The sequence below is a fragment of the Aulonocara sp. 'chitande type north' Nkhata Bay genome, linkage group LG10, assembly GCF_057382095.1.
Source record: "Aulonocara sp. 'chitande type north' Nkhata Bay isolate Kocher_YH1m ecotype deep benthic linkage group LG10, A_spYH_male_GT1.1, whole genome shotgun sequence".
Taxonomy (NCBI): Eukaryota; Metazoa; Chordata; class Actinopteri; order Cichliformes; family Cichlidae; genus Aulonocara; species Aulonocara sp. 'chitande type north' Nkhata Bay.
Genome location: NC_141353.1, coordinates 32,445,258 through 32,464,737, shown reverse-complemented (window position 1 = coordinate 32,464,737; position 19,480 = coordinate 32,445,258). Strand labels below are relative to the sequence as shown.

Below are 19,480 nucleotides of genomic sequence, written 5' to 3'. Positions count from 1 at the left end.
GAAAGTCAAACCAGCATTTACAGCTCTAACATTTTAGCTCAGGATGGCGCACTGCTTTTAAATAAGTCAGGAAGTTTCTTTTTCTCACAAATCGGGAAGAAAGTAGATTTCCGCAGGGCTAATAATTAAAATCAGTTGCCAGATCTGGATCGCAGTTGCATCAGTCTAATAAATTATCATCCTCTTGGCAGAAAGAGCATCTGGTGCATGTTAAGAAGCACAGAGGCTGGTCTACAGAAGCTCGTGGGAAGAATGATGTAACTGGACAACAACATGTTACCGAGCTCCTTCATCTTGCACGATGACAGTTTATCGTTACGCAGCAGGTCACTAATTAATCTCACTTCTGATAATGTGCTGTGCCTTGCTGGGCAAATGCTAATAAATGATAAGTGAGCCGAGCTTTGTTCAGGCATTTATTACAGTGACTGGTATGGATGAATTCAAAGATACCCAGAGGTGTTATGTCTTAGAACAAGAGGAGGGAATTTTACAGGAATAATGCGCATTAAAGTCTTTATTAATTGATCCACTGCTGGGAAAAACACCACAAAATCAAGGAATCTTATTCTTGTGGGTGTGGAGGGATTACACTTCTAATCACAAATAGTTTTCAAGTGTAAATTCTACTGTAGCCTTCAGTCTCTGACTCAGACACCGACTTACAAATTCACTTGCATCCAAGTTAGTGTATTGTGCATCCGACTTTCTACTGGGTGCTCCTAGACTCATCCTGTCCCTTCATTCAGTCTCTCTGTGGAGCTGAACATGTCCGCCTTGTTGCTGAGCAGGAAATTAACTTTTACTGAGTGTTTTTTCCTCCTTTTTTACAGCCAGTTTTTGGGGACAAGAACAAAACCCGTGTTATTAGATTATAATGAACCCCAGTAAATATACTTCAGCTGTTGTAATTTAGTCTTGTGAAGTTGATGGTCACAGCCTGTGTATCCAATCAAGTTCACATTGCTTAATGAAGGCATGAGGAATAGCTAATATCTAATCATACTATATAAAAGTGAGTTGTCATAAATGTTTAAAGGTTCTACACATACTTTTTGTAAGAGAGGAAGAAAATTCTACTAGTTAGACATCAAAAAGCTTTTTCTCAGTCCAAAACAGCTGTTTGAGTTTGAGTCCCGACCGATGGCTATTTTTTAAAAATGTCTGATATCTAAGCAGTCGGAGGGATTTTAAAAGTCAGGATTAAAAAAGTTAAAGCTGGAATTCACTGATATTTCCATTTCTATAAGTCTAAATAAGTCTACGTACACATGGGACTTGTGGATTTTCGTCTCAGAAGCGGCACAGCCTGACGGAGATGTTGTGTTCCGGAGCGTTGCTGGATCCCAGGAGCCTTATGTTTTGATGTAGCAGGAATTTGGTAGAAGCGGCGAAAAACTGGAGCAGTAAAACTATTTTAAGACACAGTGGAAAATCACAAAAGTTGCTTCCATCAGACTAATATCTTCTCCTCTTAAAGTCCCTTTTTTCGCTGTGGGATGCCGGTTTTCAGAATAAGTTGCAGGTAGATTTACTGTGTTTCCTAATACCCAGAGCTCATTTTCTTGCGACCCCTGTGCTTTGAGTACTGATGGAGGCCGGCTCACACGGCTACAACTGGCTTCGACGCGTCGAGCCGAGTGAGCCATCATTTATGTTAAAAAATGGAGAAAGGCTCCCTGTTAAATCAATACATAAAGTACCCGCAGGATCCACAGCGAAGGCAGTGGAAGTGACAGGCCGCTTAACAAATGGACGACGGCCTCCCGGAGCCCGCTGACTCAGCACGATCCCCGGCAGAGGAAACACAACTCCCCATCCGTCCCCCTCTCCGATCAGTCAGACAGCTCGCCGTGTCTACCTGCGAACTGCTGATCAGAGGCTCTTAAATATCACCAAAGCAAAGAGTATCATTCATAAGAGAGATGAACTCTCACGCTGCCGACACGTTTGCTGCTGCTGGGAATACAGCCAATATTTGAATAAACATCCCCCGCTTGCTGAAAGAGTATATCACATTTTTGACCACCGGTGGCTTTGGAGTTGCACATCATCGCAGAATGTGTTTTTGCTGTGTCCACCGCTTTGAGAATATCAAATAGCCGACATAAAAAAGCGGCAAAAACGATCATACGCCACAGGTAGCATCCATCCATCAAGGCTGATGAGATCATAAATCCTTCTTCTTCCCAGCCAGACTGATTTCCTCTCCATTTCACCGAGATGGGCATAAAATGCAGATGAACATGCTCGCCTCTCTCCTTCTCATCTGTCCCTAAGCCACCTGTTCTATCCATCATCTAGACAGCTGTTCCTCTGCACTTTCAATTCCTTTCCCCTGTGACGCGCCGACCTTTTGCCCCGGACCGCCTGCCGACGCGCTCCCTCTAAAGCTAGGCCGCAGATACTGTTTAAAATGTTGCACCCAGGAGTTTGTAACAAAATCCACAGATTAGACTGGGTTGCTTTGTACAGGCAAAAACACACCTAAGCCATGGAGGTTTTCCCTGAAACAAGTGGAAGAATTTGGCATAGCAGGGACATGTTGGGCCAAACCCACGCACCACAATGCTCCTAATACGTAGTCATGTGGGGACGAAACAAAAGGGGGAAAAAGCAGACACACTTTTTCTGTGTCGCAATCAACAGAAACAATAACACATGAATAATACTGAGATTAAAGATCATGCTGCAAGCATTAATGACTGACTGTCAATGGAGTTGCTATGTTTTGAACCACAGGTACCTGCTGTTACTAACTGCACCATTAACAGATTCCACCAGGAGAACTGTGTGATCGTTAAATTTTTAGCACTACTGTCAAACATATTTAAAAGCTTTCACATTGATTTCCTACCTCCGAGCAAACTGCCGGTTTAAAGGCTTCACAGAAAAGAGTGACAATTAACTTGCAGAGAGCTGGAACTTTCCTGATATGGACAAACATACCTCTTTGTTAATGTGTTGAAGAACACAAAATTCACGTGCAAAAACATGGAAACATTTGGCATCAATCATAAAGAATATAAGTAATAAGAAGACTGTACTTTCACCAACTTCTTACAGGCATAAATGGCTTTGCATGACAGTCTTTGGGCACCTGGGCATTCCCTTTTTTATTGTATTGACTGTCAGACTGTTATTTCAGCTGCTGTTCTGTCTACTAATGGTGTTTGGGTTTCAGTTGGGATGCATCCATCGATCAATACATCTGTCTTTTAGCCACATGTTTATTCTTAGACCGATGTTGACTTTTGTAAACAATCCAATCCAAATGTGGGATACGGTCTGAATATGGGAACAAGGCACGACAGCGTCTTGCAGTCCTGCATGAAATGGGACACCTGATTGCTCCGGATACGCTGAAAATGCCTCCTGTGCATGTAGGTAGAGGTAGCATTGTAAAAATGTAGAACTGAGTGGTGGTTAGGTTGACATTTTTGGTAATCTTCCTGGGAAAAGATTAAGTGATCCAGGCATGACTAATCAGTAGCAAACTGGACTGTTTACACTGGAGTGTCTGTGAACTTTGCTGGAGTTCAAACACAAAATCAGGATCAGCAGCCTTTGCAAGTCTTCATTTTATTACAAGATTCAAAAACACCAGACACTCAGAGTAAACTCAGCAAAAACTAAGTATTGCACATAAAATCGAATTTACAGCTCCAAAGATATGTTTCCTTATAAATCCATTTTCTCCTGCTTATGAGTTCAGGTTTGCCGGGGGGATCAGATCATTATTGCTCTCACTGTGTGTTTCTATATTTTTATACAAACTACTGTGATTAAATATTGTTGTTTTGTGGTTCTACTTTAGCAAGCAGACGCTGCCTTAAAGCTCTTTATGCTGTTGTCTTTAAGGGTACTCTGATATTTCAGGCTTTGAGTCAGCTGCTAATTAGAAGCCTTTTTCAAACCATCAGAATTGACAAAGTCCATCTTATACCATTCATCTTGTTACTCTTTTATAAGGGTTTTAATCCATAACAGCACCTCAACTACAGTGAAAGAGAAAATGTATTAGACCATCAGCCAAAGTAAGGTTTATGACACAGCTGCCCTAAATCAAGAGTACTGCTAATTACCAAATCATTTTTCATGTTTCTGTAATGGTTAATCCACTAGCATCCACAAGCTGCTTAATCAGAATTATATTTTTGATGCTTAAATATAATTGTTGTTGTTATGTATAAATCTGCTGAAACAGAAAAACAAAAATAGTAAAGTTGGTAGAATAAAAATGAAAGTTGCAAGATTACCAAGTCACAGTTGTTTAATTGCCTTCATGACCAAAGAAAATATTGTTAGTGGTTAAATGTTAGCTTGATTAATTTCTGACTTCTCAGATAAGTCTAGTGTGTTGGCTCAGATTTTGGTATAAAATTTTGAATTCAGTAAGTTCTAGTTTTAAACAAGTTTTTTGAAATATTCTAAAAGTGTTTTCTCATTTCTATAACAGGTGGTCAAAAAATTTGCTAAACACTCTAAGTCCAAAGATTACTTCTAAAATAGTGCTAAAATGCTAATCTGGAAAGAAAAATGATTTGTTTTTATATCAACATTTTGAAATGAAAATGAAAGGAAAAGGGAGAGTAGGATGACAAAATGAAACATTTGAAGTCCTAATATTATCACTTTGGTCGCCATTTTAGTATTTTTTGTTTGGTTGTTTACCCAACGATAACAGCCTCAGATGCTAAGTGATCAACTAATGCTAACAAGTCTGATTAGCAAACTGCACAGCTGCAATGCACTGACACAGGCATATGCTAATTGGTATCAAGTAACAGAATAACAAAATACACTTCACTCACTACTTCTGCAGCACAAACTTCTTGGTTGTCAGTACAAAAATACTAAAACATTATTTGACAGAAAACCTAATTAAAATTGCTCTGCAAGGTACCAGTTTGTGACTTAAATTAGCGCAGATGATAACTCCCTGGCATACCTGTTGTTTAAAGTAGCCACACCTCTTACTTTTAATCTTAATAGTATCTACTTGGATGAGTCATAAAAGATTTACCTGCCCTAAGGATGTCACAAAAACTTAGCTACAGATAACGTGTTATTTGATGCGTTTTAGTTTTAACATGTAACTCAGACAGTAGTGTCTAAAGGAGATCTCTATAAGTCCCCTACTAACTCAAAACTGTAATGTGCATTTTTCTGCAGATGACAATATTATATCCGTTAGTGTTCTATCCTTAAACTTGCCTTTGCAAATCTACAGTGTGCTTTTATTACACTACACAAGCGTCTTATCAAACATAAAATTACCTGCATGGTATTCACAAAGTCAAATACAAGTATCCAGCCTGCAGTATATACACCAATCCCTTATGGTCATAATATTGAAACTTTTTAATTTTATAAATACTTAGGGCTCTATATTGACTAGAGATGGCACGATACCACTTTTTTATGTCCGATACCGATATCATAAATTTGGATATCTGCCGATACCGATATGAATCCGATATAGTGTTTTTTAATCAACAAAACTGTTTGTTTGTTTTTTAAATATCTTGCTGCATTTTGTATAAGTTCATACTCAAGTTTAAAACAACAACTACACTAAAGCTATTCTGTTATACCTGTATGCAAAAAAAAATATTTCATAGTTCAGCAATACTGATCAATCTAATAAACTTAAACCTACACCATCCTCCTTATTCTGGTATTTTAAAGAGTACTTAGCGTAAATATTAAGCAACCTAACTAATAGGGTTCCAACTCCCAGCAACAACAAAAATAAATAAATAAAAAATAGGGAACCACCCCTCACGCTCCACCTCATGATGCTTAATCGACGTAATCAACCTTAATTTGATGCAGTGTGAAAAAAAAAATGCACAGAAATTAATTATTTTTCAATATATTAAAATATTAAATAGATTCAACATCTTTCTTCAACAAAATTGCAGACTGCACAGATGGTACCTTCCCAAAGGAAAAAGTACTATAGCTTACTAGGGTATATATATTAGACTTAATAGTTACTATATACAGTAATGGACTTCTATTCATTTTGCATCAAATTAAAACTTTGGGTGTCAGATAATTATTTATTAAAAGCTAGACATTTTAAATGAGAATAAGAAAGAAAAGTATGTCTTTGTGCCCCCCTTTTCCCTGTTAATGCCCAACGGCCCCCCTGGCTAAACTTTGCTAGATCCGCCCCTGCACAGTTACCAGCCGTCAGCTACGTAGAAAAAGATTCTCGAGTAGAAAGTAATATTAAATAAATTCTAACAACAGCTTATCAAGCTTAAACGTGCTGCTGTTGTTTATCCGCTGGTTTCCTCTTTCTGGTGCAAAGTGGGCCAAAAACAAACAAGAGAGACAGACTCGCGACAGAAAAGCCGATCAGCTGATCATTAAGCAGTTTCATGATTGAAGTAGCAGCAAGAGAGGGAGGGGGAGAGAAGAGGCACTCGCACCATATATCGTTTGTTAAGCTTAACGCAGGAATGCTTTACAAACATTCAGAGATGGACTTACAAACTTGCTTTACTTCTCTCGGGGATAACTTTGTCGGAGAGGAAATGCCGGGTTGCTAGCGAAGCTCCACATGCTACCCAGACCACCGACAGGTCCCGCATGCCACAGCCGCTCTATCACGTGATGCATACTGCTCCGACGTGCTAACGTTCTGAGGTGAGTTACGGCGTGTTGCAAGTTTTGTGAGGTGCTTTCATGATATTTAATGGATCGGATTACATTTTTTATTTTTTCTCCGATATCCGATCCAGTAATTTAGGTCAGTATCAGACCGATACCGATACGTAATATCGGATCGGTCCATCCCTAATATTGACACCAGATTTATTTATTAAAAGAATAAATTAATTCTTAATTAATGAACATGTATTATGTATCTTCAAGTATATAAGGGGCCGGCATGCCTACATACAGACATTTAATATGTATATACATAATATATATATGCAATAAAAAGTATGTATACATGCAGATATTTACTACATAAAGACATATATTTCATGCATTTGAAAATGCAATCTCAATGTGCCCACCTGTTTAAAGAAAAATGCAACAATAATACTGACCACTCCAAGAATTGCACTTTTTAGCACTCATGTGTTGGGCGTGGGAATCTGCTTATTTATCTGCTATCTGAGCACTGTGGGGGGGAATGGCCAGTATTTCAAACTTTCCAATGTAGAACATCTCAAATAGCCAATAACTGATATCTGAGCCAAACTTCCCAACCATATATAAATTTTAAAAAAAACTAATGAAAATCTGAGGATTTTGAGATTGGATTGAGGCAAATGCCTTCGCTCTTTTCCTCTCCGTGCTGTTTACTTGCTGGCATCTTAAGCCTGCTCAAATGTGACTGGTTAACAGAACTGAGACTACAGGACAGAAACCAGAAAGCTTCCATAAATGTTTTCCCCTGCAAACAGATTTTGCATATTTTTATAAAGACATCAAAATTTGTTTATTTTATAGCCATAAAACAAAGCCAGCTTTACACGTAGACAATCAACATGAAAATTCCCTTAAAAACTTTTGTGTTAATTGAACGAGGAATGTGAAACCCCTGACATGGTCCTTTTAAGTGCCTTGTATAGATAACCATCTATAGATAACTGTCAGACCACTGACACATTCCACAAACAGCTCATATCAGAAGCAGACAACAGTGTCTGGCTCAGTTTGATATAAAAGATAAATAACAGGCTGACATATCACCACGCCATTATATACCTCTAACCCATTATCTCATCCAGCAGACATTGTTGTCAAATTGCATTATGTAACCATAAACATAGCAGGAGTTTGGAATAATTTTTAGATCAAACAATGCAAAAAAAAAGGCCCACTGTGGCCTTTAAGGGGAGTAAAAATGAGAATCAGGATGCCTTCCAAATGGCCCATTCATCCCCAAATCTATCATCGTAAAATGCTCCTGTGTATACACACTCCCTACCATTAATTTTGTCACCAGGCAAATGGTGGCCTTGAAGTAAACATGCGCTGTATGATAATAAGTCGGCACACCACATTTCACGCAAGACTTGCTGTCAAAAGACCAAACATCTATCTCTCGTTCCAGTTCCAGCTTCTTCTCCTGCTCTACACTCTTTTTCCATTTTTAAATAAGTCTATTTACATACCTGGAATAACTCAACGTGAACAAGCAGCAAAATACAAAAAGCCACTAATTTATATTTGGGCCGAACCCGTGTCCAAGGCTATGTTTGGCTCGTAAAGCGGTATGCTGTCTGTTTTTTCAGGCAGCATGCTGCCACCACCACCACCACCACAGAGATGATGTGCAGCTCTGCTCTGAATTTAGCGCCCTGAAAAACACCTCAGCAGATGAGATGGTAGTAAAACACGACTCCTAACATCTCCGGCTCGCACTACCACCTCTGCTTGCACTTTGTACTTATTTCACTTTCTGTCTTGCGGAAGGTAAGCGAGCTGGTGAGGAAGAGACTGAGCTGAAGGTCAGAGGGGAGCAGAGTGGGGAAACGGGCAGTGGCCACAATATTACAGGTCGAATTCCTTTTATGAAGCCAACTGAAAGGAAAGAGAGTTCAGTTTATAAGCGCGAGTGGGGAAAAATGTATGTTAGCACCTTTTTGGAGGTTGCTGGAGTGCCAGCGTTTGAGTGGGTACCTACTTGTTTTATCAGGTTAGAGCTCGTTTTTCCGCAAGGGAACAACAGGGATTTTTATTCATGTAACTCCCTGGCTCTCTTCTGTTTCACTCTGCTGCCTAATGTCCCTCAGCCATCCCTCCCTTAACCCCTAATTACTGCATCAGTGCTGACATGGACAACCACTGTACATCACATCAATGTCTCTTTTGATCACACTCTGAGAGAATTTCTTTCGCAGCTGCCTCTTTTCATCTCTCTCCGTGCATGTGGAAAACACTGTATGTGCGCATGTGTGTGCGTGTGTATGGCTACAGCACATCACTTTGAGTTGTCTAATCATACTTGTGTGCGTTGCCTCTGTAGAAAGCGCTGCTGCGCATGAAGCTCTAAACAGAATGAGGTCGTGAGGAAAAAGCAGCCAGACAAGTCCGCCTTTTGTCTCTCGTGCAAGCAGAGCAGTGGACTCCCCATGGGAGGGAGGGGGAGATACAACATGTGCATTAGACCCCATAACATCATTTATAACAGGCACACACTTGCACACAAATGGCTTTCACCACAGAGGTTCCCCATTAGCATTAAAGCGGAGAGCCTATAAGAGGCAGAGAGGAGAGTGAGAAGCTTTACTGCTACAGTAAATCTAAGGAGCAACTCGAGCCCGTGTCAGGCACCAAATGACAGCTTTCTGTTGAGCAGAGATTTCACAGCCTCTGTGGAGCTCACGTCCCTCGGGAATGTGTGTGTGTGTGTGTGTGTGTGTGTGTGTGTGTGTGTGTGTGTGTGTGTGTGTGCCACCGGACCTTAAGGCCTCTGTGTGAGGAGGCCAAGTCAAGAGCACAGACCTTTCATTTCTCTCTAATGTTGTTCAGAGAGATAAAGGGCAGACCTTGTCCATCATTCTGTTATTAAGCAGCAGACGAACCGCTGAGTCCCTACCTCAACCTGCTGTCTACCAAGAGCATACCATCACACTGTGCTGCAAAGGACACATTCAGTAAAATAATTCAGAAGAGTGTGCTTGACTTTTATAGTTTAAAATAATCAGTTTAGAGAAATAAAAGTTACTAAATAGGATGTGAATTTAATTTATTTTGACTGAAAAAACTGGGCTGTTTATTAATCTATCCAGAAGCTATCCTCGGAGTAACTGTCATTAAGTTAATTAGAAGTCACACACCGTGTTCTTGATTTAAATAATTTAAATGATGATTTTTTTTAAAAGGCATTAAACAAGATTCTTTTAAAGGGCTCGGACTGACTTGGTTTTTCATTTATTCATGTGTTTCTATCTTTATTGAACTTGCATACAGAAAATAAACACAGAAATCAAGCACTAAGTTACTTTTGAGAGGCCATGCGATCGTGGCTCAAGAGTTGGGCGTTCGCCTTGTAATCGGAAGGTTGCCGGTTCGAGCCCCGGCTTGGACAGTCTCGGTCGTTGTGTCCTTGGGCAAGACACTTCACCCGTTGCCTACTGGTGGTGGTCAGAGGGCCCGGTGGCGCCAGTGTCCGGCAGCCTCGCCTCTGTCAGTGCGCCCCAGGGTGGCTGTGGCTACAATGTAGCTTGACATCACCAGTGTGTGAATGTGTGTGTGAATGGGTGGATGACTGGATATGTAAAGCGCTTTGGGGTCCTTAGGGACTAGTAAAGCGCTATATAAATACAGGCCATTTACCATTACCATGCAAACTATATGGAGAAAAAGTACTGCGCCACAGTACACCTACAGGAGCTGCTCAGTCATGAAAACTGTCAGCACACAGTTTCTGTGCAGATCCTAATGCCAGAGAAGGTCTGGAACTCTGCAGTTATTGAGTCAGCAGAGTTTTGGTGACTTTTACACATTATCCATCTCAGTACTCAGTCAGAGAGACAGCCGGAGACCTGACACCCAAGCACTCATTCCTGGTATAATTCCTCGAAGTCCACTTGCATTCCTCTGCCTGTCTGCATGGGTAGTTGGTGTACTGTAATGTAAATTCTCTGCGGATTAATCTGTGTGGTCACAAAAGAAAGGCATGCATGCAGACGTCCACCCTCACCATCTGATGATGAGGTTAGCATATCACGGGGACCCAAGCGGACCCTACAGGATCAGCAGACCTGGAAAGTATCTGGATGTAGTGTTTTCAGTGGGACAAACATTTTGTCACTCATCCAAGTATTTAGAATTTTCTATTCTACCCTTTGCTTTTAAGCAGAAGCCTTAATTTGCTTTGACTCATTATCTTCCCCTCTCTGCAGACAAACACAGTTTGGACAGCAGACTCTGGTATTTCTGTCTGTATCTATAAACCAACCCTCACTCACCAACAGTACACTGAAATTGTGGCAGAAACCTCTATTTTTCCTGTTGACAACTTTGCGCGACGTAATCCACTGCAGATATGGAAATTAATGACAGAGGCCAAAGACAAAAACTGTCTAGCAGCCAGACACAGGATTTATTAGTGAATTTCATTAAATGAGTTATCTATCTACTTAAAACTAGTTCTGGCTCAGTGAGTGATAAAATGAGCATCTAGCATGGTTTTATGCACCACTAGACGTACTTCATAGGTAGCTGGTAATTAGGCATGGTAAAACATCGCCACAATTCATCTTCATGGCATGTGGGGAAGACAACATGGGCCGATTGTTTTGTCTCATTTGTCAGAGGATTTCAATGGAAGCCAATCGCATTTGTTTTTCCACGACCCAGAATCTCTGCTTTGTCATGTTGCCATTTTCTGCACAGAAAAACAAAAGACGAGGACCCACTCAGACATTTTCCAATCAGGCATTCCTGGAGCTTGGCCACTGCTCATTTAGGCTACGAGACGACCTTGACATTCAGTGGGCATGTACTGTAAGAGAGGCCTGAGCACACACGCCACCACAGAGACAGCAAAACACATGCGGTTACAATCCAAGAGCACTCAAACGCACCACCTCCTTGCCCAGACACACATACGTGCAGTTGTGTGTGTGTGTCAGACTGTTGGCTCGCTAATACCGAGGCCCGGCTAATCCAGCGGCAGTGTTCAGTTCCTGCGAAGCAGCTGGAAGCGCATAAGCTGTTAACATGTTAAGGTGAAAATGTTTGCTGGCAGGCACCCTCCTCCTCCTTCACACTTTACCTAGCAGCAGCTCACAGTACACCTCCTCTGACATGTCCAACCTGGCAACCACCACTGCTGCACACACGCTTTCACACTTCCACCGGCTTCTTCAAAGCGACATATATACTCAAGCGTACGCAGATAAGCACGCACGCGGCCGCTGCACTGCATCTGGTGGGATATCACACAAGCAGCAGTAAGATATGGAATAATTTATGTGGAAAACCGCCAGATGTTGCAATAAAAGCTGTGCGTGTTTCCAGCCCTATATTCTATTCTGGAACTCTACTAGAGTAGCGTTGCATGACAGTTAAAAATAAAGAAAGAAACAAAGAAATCTTTACTTATTGTACATATGTCCTTTATGTTGCCCTTCAGTTCATCACTCTCTCTGAAATAAGCCTTTTTAGCTCCTGTTTCGTTGAGGACAGCCTCCCTAAAAGCCCAATTCCCTCTGATTGGCAGGCTCTTTGCAAAAGGTTGACCAGAGTTTGACGTTGAATGCCTCTGTGGATAATTTTAAACAAGAAGAACTCCCACTCTCTAAACTTAGGTTTCACAGAAAGTCAGGCCTTCGGAGATTTGATTTTTTTTTCTAGCCATTTTCATGATGCTTTCAGTAGAAGAAGAATGAGTAGATGTGGTTAAATATTTTGATTATTTGCACCTATTAAACTTAAATACCTTCCTGTAAGTACTAATGACATCACGTAAAACGAGACACTTACAGTAATTGCCATTTTAGTTTCACACGTCAAATGAGAGGCAGCAGATAATTTTCTCACAGTAGTCATGATCGACCACCACAGTCAGCTGGAACCTGGAAGTTTTTGCTTAACCATTCTCCTCATGTCTGTTGTGGCTTTCGCTGTGAAATAGACACAATTAAGGGAGGATGTCCTGCTGCAATCAGTCAGAAATCCTCAGCTGAGCAATCAGCACGCATTAGCAGAATGATGTCATGTCTGTATGAAAAATAAAAGACTGAAGTAATATTTCACCTCAGTTTATATATATATATATATATATATATATATATATAGATAGATAGATAGATAGATAGATAGATAGATAGATAGATAGATAGATAGATAGATAGATAGATAGATAGATAGATAGATATGTACACACACACATATATATAATTGCAGACTCTGTTTGCAAAAAACGTTTAAGAGTTAGGCTTTTTTGTCTCAAAGCAAATGTCAATAACTAAGCCGTTTAGCTCCATTCACTGCTATTAGCTGAAAACTGTCTCCTGAAAGCTCTCTTGGCGATTGCATCCAATTTCAGTTCAATGGTATAAATAGCAAGAGAAAAGGCTTCCTGTAGACTAGCAGTATCTCTAGCTGTAGCCTGACTTCGTACTGTGCCTGTAGATGGTGACCAAAAACAGATATCTGTGGGGAGATCACAGCTACAAAAAAATTCAAACAAATATGGATACTGTGAAGTTTTGTCAATGCAGATTGTTCATTTGTTCATTATATTTGGTTTGGTTATTAAAGCAGAGGAAAGATGCCACCATCAGCAGTCCACACAGATCCCATCACCTCTCACACATCCAAGTGGTGAGGGTTTTTGTCATATTACATATACATCAGTTTTCCCCTTTTTCACCATTTATGCCACATGAAATCAGTGCAACATAAGGTTGTGTTTATTTGCCACCCAATTTTACATCTCATAGGAGTTTCTCTCTCTCCCTCTCTCTGTGTGCCTGAATGAAGCCAGAGGCCCTGCCAGTCTGGCCTCCAGCTCTTTTTTTCCTGAGCGCCAGCAGCACTGGAGCTCAGCAGCGCCAAGCAAAGCGAAAAGCTTTTGACAACATGGAGTGACAACAGAAAAGCCCACAGAAACTACAGCACAAGTAGGCCAGCCTTTCAAGGAGCCTCCTCCTCCCCCACCTCTTCCCCTGTCCTGTCCTCATACTCTTCTGGTTCACTCTCACAGCATCCGCAGGGCTCAGAGTGACTTTTCAGAGCAAACCCAGAGCACTGTCTTCCACTCTGATGGATGTAACAGAGCTCAGTGTACGGTGATACTTGCCTGCTTCTATCTAAACAAAGAAAGAGGGGAGCTAGTAGCATGTGGGTGAGTGGCCTGCCCCACCTGTGTACAGTGTTGGCACCCTAAGCACATTCTGGATGTTTTGTTGTTGACAAGCTGAAAATGAAAGGCATCAGAGAAATGATGCACTCATCAGTGAGGAGTGCTGGAATAATAAAGTGGCTCTGATGAAAACTTAATGGCCCCTTCACCTTTATTAATGGCCATGGGAGCATATCATGCGCTCAGGTTCACCACTGGACTAACACATGTATTTCTGCACAGGGAACGAGCTCCATCAGCCCACACTCACTAACGCACTTGAGGAAGAGCTCATAACCGGGAGGACACTAATTAAAGCAGTGGCAACTGGCTAACTGGCTAAATTGCTGCTGATTTTAGCCAAATGAGCCTTAAATGCAGTTTACCACACTTTAATTCATCTAGGGACACATCTCAGTATAAATGTAATGAAACATACATACAGAGATCCCAATGAGTGATTCCAGTCTTTGCCGTTCACACCTATGCTTCCCCATGAAAAAAAAAAACAAGACATTAGACTCTACTCTCCTTTGTAGATGAGCTAGAATCACACAGGCAGCACTTATTAATATCTCCCTTTCAAATGCTAATTCCCCTTCATAAATAAATCATAACTCCAGAGGTGGCTGGTATACTGTAGTTTTCAGTAGGAAGGTGCAGGGCTAAGAGAGGAGGGGGTACAAACAGGATCCCTCCAGAAAGTAATGATATTATACCACAACTTGCATCCCAGATACAAGACTATTACAGGCCAATTGTTTTTGCTATAGCGAGCACATATATTTTCTTTAAAAATATATTGCCCCAGTACAGGCTGAGTATATTCTTGTGTTGGTGCATGGTGAAGCATGTGCAAGACTTTCACATGCAGAACTTCATCAAGCTACAATTTATAGAGATAAATGCTTCACATGTGCACCATTGACAGAGGTCTGCTAAAATCAAATCCACTGTTTGCTCTGACGTATTGTAAAAGACCAATGGCCAGTGGGGAAACTCTCCAGGGGAATCTACAAAGAAAAGGAAGAGTCTCACTGACTGCAATGTGGCAGCTAGAGGGCAACATGACATGTCAATAAAATGAATTGACTTGTAGACAAGACAGGGAAAGTAACCATTGGTAAGTAACAAGGTAGTGTACAGATTTTAAACCGATCTCATTTTTTAGTAAAGTTAATGAAGTGACTGGAGTGGAAGTAGGGAAAATCACTGACTGCCATATAAAGGCGGACTAAATATGTTAGAGGGGTACTTGACAACTGGATATCCACTAGTGACCAACAGTTGAAGTGATGTGCAACCAAATGGATTTATGGACAAGGGTTAACACTCAGCCCCCTCGATGATGTATCACTCAGTCAGTCAGTCACACTGTTGCAATCCAGCCAAAAACAGAACAATAATAACCAGTTATTTTGTTGGAACAATGCCGAAGGAAAGAGCTGTGTTGTAAAGTGAATGTGTGTGCAGTAAAGTGGATGCAAAGAGTATCTGTCATAAGGTAGAGTGGATGTGTCATGCAGTAAAGTAGATATTTGTGTATTAAATTGGATGTGTGCGTGAGGCGATGTAGGTGTGCGATACAGTTGAGTTGGTGCGTCATGCAGTAAAGTGGATTTCTTGCAGTAAAATGGGGATATGTCTAGAGTGGGTGTGTCTTGCATTAAAATGGATGTGTGTGTTCAGGATATGTTGTACAGTAAAGTGGGTGTGTCATGCGGAAAAGTGGATGTTTGTGTATTTAATTGGTTGTGTATAGTAAAGTTTGCGCAGTAAAGTGGGAGCCATGCAGTAAAGTGGGTGTATGTGAAGTAAAGTAGATATGTGTGTGGAAAGGTACATTTGTCATATGGTAAAGTGGGTGTGTCATACAGTAAAGCAGACTTTTTGTATTAAATTGGCTATATGTGTAGTAAAATGGATATGTTATACAGTAAAGTGGCGAAGTGGATGTTTGTTTATTAAATTGGATTTGTATTTAGTAAAGTATGTGTGCCATATAGTAGAGTGGTTGTCTTATGCACACACACACACAGTGAAGTCGATTTCTTCCAGTGAAATAGCTGTGTGTCTTGTAAATGGTAAATGGCCTGTATTTATATAGCGCTTTACTAGTCCCTAAGGACCCCAAAGCGCTTTACATATCCAGTCATCCACCCATTCACGCACTGGTGATGGCAAGCTACATTGTAGCCACAGCCACCCTGGGGCACACTGACAGAGGCGAGGCTGCCGGACACTGGCGCCACCGGGCCCTCTGACCACCACCAGTAGGCAACGGGTGAGGTGTCTTGCCCAAGGACACAACGACCGAGACTGTCCAAGCCGGGGCTCGAACCGGCAACCTTCCGATTACAAGGCGAACTCCCAACTCTTGAGCCACGATCGCCCACTGTAAAGTCAGTGTGCATAGTAAAGTTGACCTGTTGTGCAGTAAAGTGATTGCTCGTTTATTAAATTGGATGTGTGTTTAGTAAAGTGGACGTGTTATATAGTACAGTTGTCACTGCAGTAAAATAGCTCTAGTGAGCGTGTGTAGTAAAGTGGGTGTGACATGCAGTAAAGTGGATTTCTTTCGGTACACTGGCTATGTGTCTGTGTTGTCCAGTAAAGTGGATGTGTGTAATAAAATGGGTGTGTCCAGTAATGAAAAGAGTCACATTTGCACATTGCAAAGTATCACAAAGTAGGGTTGTTTAGTCTGCAGGGTTGTTATTGATGGTGCACAGAGTTGCACAGCTTTAGCATCATACATGTGGTCCACTTTCACAGTTGCTATACCAGGTTCAATTTTATGAAGTGAGACAAAATTGAAATTCCTGCTAGTGGGGAGCCCTGATGAGTGAGCAGCCTGCCAACCTGGTGCCACTTTCACAGCTTTGATGTGTGTCTGGCATGCTGTGCTGCAGATGCTGCTCTGTATGATGCATCGTCCTCCTCACTGAAAAGCACAGCATCATCCCAAATGTGGGCTTTTTTGTGAGGACTGAGTCAGGAGCATCTTAGTCTTATAGTATTGTTCAGTTTACAGTGGCACAAGTGCCTTTTGGAGTCACTACACCTTTGTTCATCTGACAAAATTGCTAAAATATGAAGTGACCTTTTTTGAAAGCAGGAAATGATATGTTACAACAAGGAATGTAAACCAGTATGTTCAAAACAAAAACTAGTTTCTGTAAGACCAATTTTTGATTCAAATCTTGTTGTCTAAAATCTGAAGCACTTTTCCTGAATCTTAGATAATCAAACAGATGTAATCCTCTTGCTTTGCTGCTTGGTAATAGGTCTGTATATTCGCATTTATTCTTGGCTGCTTCTTCCATTCAGTGCCATATCTTGCCCTACCCACTTGATGCCCCTCATGCTCTCATCCATCCACATGTGACGGTCATGGGTGTGTATAGGTAACTACCTGCCAGGAGCTGGAGGGGATCTCTGCAAATTTGCCTAGTCCCCCGAAGGTGTAGCACCGGTACATGTGATCCAGAGACTCCGAGCAGTGCCACAGCAAGCCGAAGCTCACGGAGTCCTTGTTGTTGTGCTGGTGGTGATGCTGGTTGCTCCTTAGCTGATCCTTAACAATCCAAGCAGGGGATATGAAGCTGAAACTGCAGACGGCGACCAGAACGGAGGACAGGAGCACCCAGAAGCAGCCCACACAGCTGAACATGGTAGCAGCTTGGGGCAGAAAGCCCGGAGACAGAGTCAGATCAATCCCAAACCCTGCTTCTTCTTCTTTCTTCTCCCGGCCCAGGAGCGAATGCATTTGGAGCTCACGCCTTCAAGAGCGGCACTTCAACTTCAGCCTCAGCCTCCTGACCAGCACTACATCAGCAAAAACTAAAACTAAAAAATAATTACAGTCACTGGGCATCCGCAACAGCAGCTGTGAGACTCCCCAAAACATCTGGTCTGGGGGAAAAAGAAAAGAAAAGAAAAAAACACACTAAGAGAATTGTGGTGAGTGATGGTTATACAATAAAGTCAAGTCATCCGCGCCCACACTTATGCTGGTACAAAGCTCAAATCTGACTCTGGAGATGTTTGGCACACCCAACACTGGATGCGCAGCTGTCATAGCAGTGCAGGTGGAGGACTTCACCAACTCAGAGACCAGACATTTGCTGCAGCCGCCGCTCTCCTCCGATACTCCCTGCGCCTCAACACGGGAAGCTCCGGACTCTTCAGGACGAGTCCGCGTGAACGGCGTCGAGCTACCGCAGGTTAATAGGGAGACTTCCGGTTAAGACTTTCAAAGTCATGCTTAGAAAAGAGGCGACAAAGTTTGAGGCGGTCGTACAGATTTTATTCTGTAATGAATTAATAATTGTATTTATTGTAAAGCAATAAATTATTTTAAACAGTTCAAACTAAAAGGGCGCTACACGATATTTAAACATTTAATTATTCACTATGGTGAATGACTTACACAGAGCCTGTTGAAAAAAGGTACCCCAAAGGATGGTATCTTAAGGTATGCTATATTAGTTGGAAAATGTAGTGTTTTTGGACATTAAGCAGGGATTACATGTGAAAATATGTGGTTACATTATTTATTTATTCATTTATGTGTATTTTATAAATATCCAAACTTTATAGAAGGGTACAAAACATCGTACGTCAAACACCATATAATTATCTCATTAGTCTCATATATTTTTTAGAGTGCAACAGAGGAGACAAAATTACTATGCGTCATATACAAATGGACGCATTTTCCAGAGCTTTTATGAAATGATAAATTTTGACAGAAAATAGCACGACCTAAATAGGTATAAAATGTACATGTCCTTGTGCTAATTTTAGGAACACGACGCCAAATGATGCCAAGTTTCAGACTGATAGCTTAATACTGATTTTATTTTGAAGGGAGAGCGCTTCATTTCCGATGCTTTTGTTTCCTTAACTTGCCTAAAAGCCGTCTGTCTGCAGGTAGCTGAATAAAATGCGCCTTGTACTTTATTTTCTGTGCACCACACAAAATTATAATATTATGAAATATTTTCGGTCTCAGGCACATTTTATTTCCCGTCAAACTGACCCTGAGCATTCATATAGTCTGAAGGTGGTCATTGTAGTTACTTCTTGACGCAAGGTAACAGGACTCTGTCCCTCAGTTACCATAACAACCCCCCTACCGGTCAGAGCTGAGGAGGGGAGGGGGTTTTGTGTATTTGAGGTGGGCGTTGCCTCTGCACGTGCAAGTTTTCATTCCACAAGATCTTCTTAAACCGCCTGCAGACCGTGCCGTGGACTGGCCAGGAAGCATCTGTAAAGTTTATTTCCCCAGACAACATGAGAGCCTGTTTCACGCTGATTTTTATCTTCGACTTAACTCTATGTGATTAACCACCAATAAGATCCACTACTAAAATGAATTAAAGATATGAAATGCTGCACTAACAGGCTATTTTTTGAGCCCCTTCAGCTGTAGTTTATAGTTTTTAATTGTTGCATTTTCCTGGACATGTTATAATAAAAATCAGAATGCCTCCTAATAGAGGAAGAAAAAAATACATCACCTCGTTTCTAGTTTTACCCTAAACATAACAGCATATTCAACATTGCCCCCACCTGGTCAGAGGTGATAACTGTCTATGGGTGTTGGCACAAGGATTGGCTATCTTTTCCCACATTTTAACATTAATG

At 41.3% G+C, this 19,480-nt stretch overlaps 1 protein-coding gene across 1 annotated transcript in view; it reads right to left on the bottom strand.

The window, feature by feature from the left end:
• lhfpl7 (LHFPL tetraspan subfamily member 7) overlaps positions 1-18,037 on the bottom strand; it is a 128,486-nt gene extending 110,449 nt beyond the window's left edge. Inside the window, exon 1 of the mRNA XM_086309546.1 lies at positions 17,244-18,037. Within this exon, the coding sequence (XP_086165672.1) occupies positions 17,244-17,597 (354 nt within the window). The 5' untranslated portion in view covers positions 17,598-18,037. The remainder of the gene's footprint in view (positions 1-17,243) is intronic.
• Between the last annotated feature and the right edge of the window lie 1,443 nt (positions 18,038-19,480).